At 60.0% G+C, this 6,383-nt stretch overlaps 1 protein-coding gene across 1 annotated transcript in view; it reads left to right on the forward strand.

Moving 5' to 3' along the window:
* Positions 1 to 5,703: 5,703 nt before the first annotated feature.
* Positions 5,704 to 6,383, forward strand: part of BAHCC1 (BAH domain and coiled-coil containing 1) — a 47,522-nt gene continuing 46,842 nt past the window's right edge. The window contains 1 exon segment of the mRNA XM_046676350.1: positions 5,704 to 5,862. Within this exon segment, the coding sequence (XP_046532306.1) occupies positions 5,704 to 5,862 (159 nt within the window).

The following is a 6,383-nucleotide window of genomic DNA, read 5'->3' on the forward strand; positions in this document are numbered from 1 at the left end:
TTCACACTGGGGTGCTGCATCCTGGTGATGCTGCCTGTAAACAAACACTGAAAGGTACCAGGGCTGCCAGGGCCAGGTCTCAGAGCCCCCTGGGGTGGGTTCCTTAGGAAGGTAGGCTTTGTGAGGGTCTCTTTCATCTTTATCTGTCTGAGTGTGAAGAGATGCTGCTGGGACTGGGGGCCAGGATCCCAGCTTTCGAGCTGTGAATGCCCCTTCCCCCACACCCAGGGGGAGGCCCAGGCTTCTCCTCTCTCTACCTCCTGTCCCAGGGCCACCCCTCCTGGTCCTCAGCTCCCAGCCCTCCCCCAGGGTGGGTGTACCCTGCAGGGCCTGGGGGCTCCTCCTCCCTGCACCCCCAAACCCTGACCCCAGGCAGGCACCAGTGCCCAAAGCCCATGGTCAATTCAGGCTGATGAGAGTGAGGTTCAGTGAGGACAGGTAGACGGGGGAGACCCCCAGAAGGAGGTAGAGTGGGGGGACCAGTGACTTGTTGATAGGGGTGGTCACCCACCCATGGCCTGGCTGGCTCTGTCTTCTGCCACTTAGATCCTGACTGAGCACAGGAGACCAGGGGACTATGAGGTCAGCTACTGCTCTTCCCTCTCCCCCTCCCGTCCGTCCCTCCTCCCTTCATCCCTCCCTCCTCTCTCTCCCCGGTGTAGTCCCAGAGCCTTGCCTGGCTATCTCTTGACCCCGCCCGTCTGCTGAGAGGCACAGGTGGGCTGCTGGCTGCCCCAGTGTGGGTACGGGGTGGCCCCTGGTGGCAGTGGGTTGGAGATGTGTGTCCTCTGCAGGCCTCTCAGACTTCAGGCCCTCCTGCTCCTCCCACCTGCCCACCCCAGAGCTTTGGCTGGCCTCTGGGCCTTCGCACATCCCCCTGCCTTGCAGACCCTCCACCCAGCCTGCACATCTCATCCAGGTCCTTTCCCACAAGTCCCCTTGCCAGCCCTACCCCTGCCTCTCCGGCCCCTGGTCACTCTTCTTTCCCAGCGCAGCCCTCACGTCCCTGTCCCTGCACTGTGGTGGCCTTTGTGTGTGTACTCAGGAGGGCACTTGGCACTCAGCGTCGCACGGGCCCAGATACCTCCTCCCCGTCACTCTCCACAGGGCCCTGGCGGCCAGCAGCTGGTGGGTTCAGGACCCAGGCATGGATGTGGACGTGGTGAGGGCAAGACTGGGGCTCCCACCTGCCTCCTGGCCTCAGTGGTGCCTTGCAGGAGGGTGACAGAAGATCCCTTTGTCCCTGGCCTGTGTGCAGGGCTCTCCTTGCCCTGCACAGGGTGGAAGGGTCGGAGCCGGACTCTGTGGTCCCCCAGGACACACTGGGTCTGCCCAGGAGGGCAGGTGCCCTGTCCAGTGCCACATGCCCAGGCCACCCCAGCCCTAGCTGGTCACTCGTGGACAGTTTGCCTGAAGCCAATCCCCTTTTTGAGACTTTTTGCATCCCTTTGGGTCTCCTAAAAATAAGCTTTTAATTTATTTTAAATTAATATTAAAATTAAATCTAAATTAAATTGTAATGCATCTTTAGGCTAACTCTTGAAAAGCCCTTAATGTGTGTGAATACAGAAAAAATCGAGAAAAATTGGAAAGGTGCACACGAGGTCACTCCAAGCCTCCGTCCCATCACAGATTTGATGGTAAATACTTAGTAAAGATCCAAAATTATTAAATCCAAAGGGCCCTTGGGTGAGAGATGGGTAAACGGTCCTTAAAATGCCAAACAAAAGAGGAGGGGAACAAGACACAGATTCCCCTGGGGGCCGCCCTGCTTCTTATGCGTGGAGTGGTCAAGGGCTGAATTGACCCTGGACCTGGTTCGAAGGGGAAGCTGGGGTGTGGAGGCTGGGGCTGCATCTATGTGTCTGTGTCTTGGGGGCGTTCAGGAGGCTGCCTTCTGGCCAGGGTGGGGGTGAGGGGACCTCACACACAAACCGGGATTTCGGACTTTTCTGCAGAAGCAGCTTGCTCTCTGAGTTGCTGACTCCTCTCCTGGTCCTCCATTTGCCTTCCTGAAGGTTTCTTCTCTGCTCTGGGCTCCACCATAAATGCTGCAACCCCCCCAACCCCCTCCAATCCCCCCAACCGCCCTCCTGTTCTGTTGCTTCACTGTGTATTAGTTAGTATTATATTGCTGTGTAACAAATCACCCCAACTTAACACCATTAAAACAGCACAGTTTCCATGTGTCAGGAATCTGGGTCAAGGTGTTGGCCGGGGCTCCGAGAATCTCGGGGCTTGGCTGTGGGGGACCCTCTTTCAAGCTCACCCATAGGGCTGTCCCAGACCTCAGGACCCTTCCAGCTGCTGGCTGGAGACAGCAGTTCCTTCCTCGGGGGCCTCTCCATTGGGCGACCAGGGAGACAGCAGCCGCAGTGACTTTACAACCGAATCTCCGAAGGGATGTCCCCTTACTCTGTTTCTAGAGCGAGTCTAGTCCTGCCCACAGTCAGGGAAGAGGATTATAAAAGGGGTGAATACCATGGGTCAGGAGTCATTGGGGGCCCAGGGCACCTGCTGACCCTGCTCAGGCAGGGACCATCTGGACCCTCCTGAGGCTGTAAGTGTCCCCATATGCCAACCACACCCAGGTCTCCTCTGCAGCCGGGCCCTCCCTGTCCTCCACTGCTGGCTAGCTGAGGGACCCTCAGCCTCCTTGCATGTGGCCTGGCCAAGCCACTAGAAAACTCCCTCCCTCTCAGCCTCTGTCCCCTCATGTCCAGCTCAGTCCCTGTCTTCTCTCAGGAGTCCCTTCATCCCTGCCTCATCGGCGACTCCTCTTGGCCTGTCCTCTCCAGAAGCTTGATCTCTGCTCAGTGGATGCCCCCAGACAAATGTGAGCCTGCCTCCTGCTGGCCGGGCATTGCTGCCTGTGGCGATGCAGTGTCATCTTGCCGCCTTGGGATGTCTGTTCCGAGACGTGCCACCAACAGGCCAACAAATTCACCCCAAAACAGCTGTGAGGGCGGTGTGGGCCACGAAGAGATTGGAGGGTGACTGTTGGAGGCCAGGGTGCCCGGGCGGCCTGTGGCTTCCTCAGATTCCAGGCTGGGGCAGGGTGAGGGTGGGTGACCTGCACGTTGCAGGCATTCAGTCACTGTTTGTCTGACGAATGAGTCCGGTTAGAATTTCATTCTCTGGACGCAGCTCAGGGTTCCGTCTGTGGCTTGGGTGACAGGGACGTCTGTGCTGTCTGGTCTGGGCAGCACTTTTTCCTGCTGTGCTGCTCTAGCCGCCTGCCCTAGTGAGGTCAGCAGGCCCTGGGCTTACCTGGGCTCTGCCCCGGACTTGCCTGGAATCGAAGCCGGTCCGGGGCAGAGCCCGAGCAGCCCTACCAGGCCTGGGTCCCCTTGGGAGTGGGGACCTGACTGCTAGGCCAAGTGGCCGGAGGGTCAGGGTACATCTGGCAGACTCTAGACCCTCTGAAGCTATGTCTGGGGTGCCCTTTGGGGACCTTGTCCTCCTTTCCTCCTGTGGCAGCAGAGCCTTTTCTGCACACAACACCTGCTTGGAGCCCAGGGTGTGAATCGGGGCTAGGGGTCCGTCCTCAAGCTCAGGGCCGAGTTCCTTGTCGCCCCTGCCCTGGGGTAGGTGGGGTCCAGGTGGCAGAGGCTCAGTGAGGCCGTTTGCTCGTGGTCACATGGAGAGCAACAGGCTGGAAGCCCAGGGCTGGTTCCCTGCTGCGCTCCGACCCCGGCCCCTGCCAACCTGTGGTGGGGGCTGGCCGAGCGGAGAGCTGGATGCAGGGTCTTCTCTCTGTTGGCAGCTCCTGCTAGGCCACCTGAGCTGGGTCCCCCGCTGGCTCCCCTGGGCTGGCCGTCACTCCTGCCCCATTCTGGAGGCCACTGCCTCCTGCCCCAGGCCTGCCCCTTCTGTCCTGGGGGTCCCCAGATCAGTGGGGTGTGGCTTCCCCATGCCAGAAACTGCTCTCCTTGCCCCCTCACCTCTTGAGTTCCCAGAAACACTGTAGTTTTACCTTAGAGGACTGAGGTTTTCCTTCCACTTGCGCTCACCATCTTCAGAGAGTGAAATATTTTGTCTCTGTGCTTGAAAGGGGGTGACCAGTTTGTAGAGGTAGTGGTGCTGGTGGAAGAATCTGCAAAGATGCAGAGAGCCCCGGCCGTGCCCCACTGCCTTACCACCCGGGGCGGGGGGAGCACTGCCCCCAGGGGTCCACGGCGGGCATCGCCAGGCCTTTTCCTCCTGCCCCCCGTGGGGACTTAGAGTGGGGTGGCGAGGCCAGTTCTGCTGAGAGCCTTGGAAGGCGGGGTGGGGTGCGGAGGGGCCCGTCAGAAATTGGAGAATGTGGGCTCCCTGGAGCTCTCTCCTGGAGGGGCTGGGACCTGGTTCCCTCCGTACCCCCATGAGTTGGGAGCATTGGCTCTGGGTGCAGGCAGGCTGAGACGCAGGCTCCTCCCATGACCCCCTTGGGGGTTGGGTCCCACTCGGCATCTCTGGGCCGAGTCACACCCACTCTCTTAGGGGGTCAGGTCAGGCCTCGCAGGCCAGTGGGCTTGGCAGGCAGCCCCAGGGGCCCCTTGCCTGGCTCCCCCCGACATGGTGAGGCAACCTTGCTGAGAAATAACCAGCATCTTACATTAGTTGGGCCCCTGCCTTTTCTCCATCTCCCTGGTTCTGCTGTCGTTTCTCATGTCCCGTGAAGCATTGCTGCCTTTTTTGAGCTCACCACGACTTATTTTTTTCCCTGACTTCAGGCTCTTCTGTGCGGCCGTTGCCCCAGGCTTCTCTCTGGCTGCTCCCTCCTTCGAGAGGCCGCCCCATTGGGGGAAACCCCTGAGGCTCGGAGGTTGGTCCTGAGCACAGCCCCCTGGCCCCAGCTCAGGATTAGAATCAGGCGGCCGAGTCCTGGTGTCCCTCCGGCCGCCCCACCTTGCCCACGCCCCTCACTCTCTGGGGCATCTTCAGTCAACCTGCCTCTTCCTGTTTCTTTCCTGTCTGTCTTTCTTCTCCCATTTCCACGTTCCTTCACGGGGTTGAGTTCCTGGGACCAGGGTGCCAGACCATGTGGCAGGTGATGGATGGGGGCTCAGCCCCTTGGAGGCACGGCTGGGTGTAGAACCAAGGCCCTGAGGTGGTGGGAAGCTCTGAGGAGGGGAAGCTCTGTGAAGGGGGTCTGGCTGGGTTTCGTGGAGGAGGGTGGGTGTAAACTTGAGAAATAAAGAGTTGGGAAGAGCCATGTGTTCTCTTGGAAGGAACGGCACTGGAGTGTGAATTCTAGTGTGGCTGGAGCAAACTGCACCTGAAGCAGTTGACTGGGAAATAAGGACAGAAAGTTGGCACCAGCAGCAGGGGCCCACGAAACTTCTTGAGAAATGGAGTGCAGCAGGCTTGTCCTTGTAGTGACCTGTGGGGTCCCAATGCCCCTCCCAGCCCCACTCCAGGATGCTGCAGTCCCAGCCAGCCCATTCTGGGAGCTGGGCCCTTGGGCCCTGGTTCCTCTCAGGCACAAAGTAGCAGGAGCTGGCCTGAGTCCTCACAGTGGCCAGGTGGAGCTCTGCCAGCCCAGTGTGGGGGCCGACCCCGTGGCCAGAGGTAGTGACTATGATGTACATGGCTGTCCCTGCCCACTGTCGTGCCCCCTCAGCTCCGCTGGAGCTCAGTGACACAGACTAGTGTCTTTCCCGCCTGGGTGCAGGTGCGGGGTGCCTGGGTCAGCCTGTAGCCTTGTTAGGCATTGTTGGGATGGCTCTTCAGATCCCCCACACCCGCCCAAGCCAGCCCAGCCTCCGGGCCTTGTGGCTGGACCTGGGGCAGGAGGTGGGGGAGTCGTCTGGAGAACACTGCCAGCCCTTCCTCACTCTGGGCAGAAACTGGTGCCTGAACCTGCCAGCCCCGGGCAGGGTGAGAGTCCTGTGTTTACTTGTGACAGCAAAGGGGCTCATGAGCCCTGCCAGGAGTGAGAGGTCAGACTTAGTGATGCTTTAGTCCAACTCTGAGTGCCCAGAGAACTGCCTCTGCAGGGCTGGGGTGACGGGGCAAGGAGGCCTGGGTCAGAGGAGCTGCAGCACAGATGGCCTCTGCTCCAGGGCCAGTGCTCAGGTGGGCGCACAACAGGGTCGCCTCCACACAGGGGCGAGGCGTGGCAGGAGAGGGGCTAACTGTGCACCTTCAGTCTGGGAGCTGTGACTGCCTGCAGAACCATCATGGCTGTTCCAGGGATGGTGGGAGGGAGGGAGGAACGCATGGATAAATGGATGGATGGATGGAGGGAGGGAGAGATGGATGGATAAGTGGATGGATGGATGGAGGGAGGGAGAGATGGATGGATGGAGGGGTAGATGGAGGGATGGAGGGAGAGATGGATGGATGGAGGGCTGGATGGAGGGAGGGAGGGATGAATGGAGGGGGAGATGGATGGATGG

The sequence above is a fragment of the Equus quagga genome, chromosome 11 (genome assembly GCF_021613505.1).
Source record: "Equus quagga isolate Etosha38 chromosome 11, UCLA_HA_Equagga_1.0, whole genome shotgun sequence".
Lineage (NCBI taxonomy): Eukaryota > Metazoa > Chordata > Mammalia > Perissodactyla > Equidae > Equus > Equus quagga.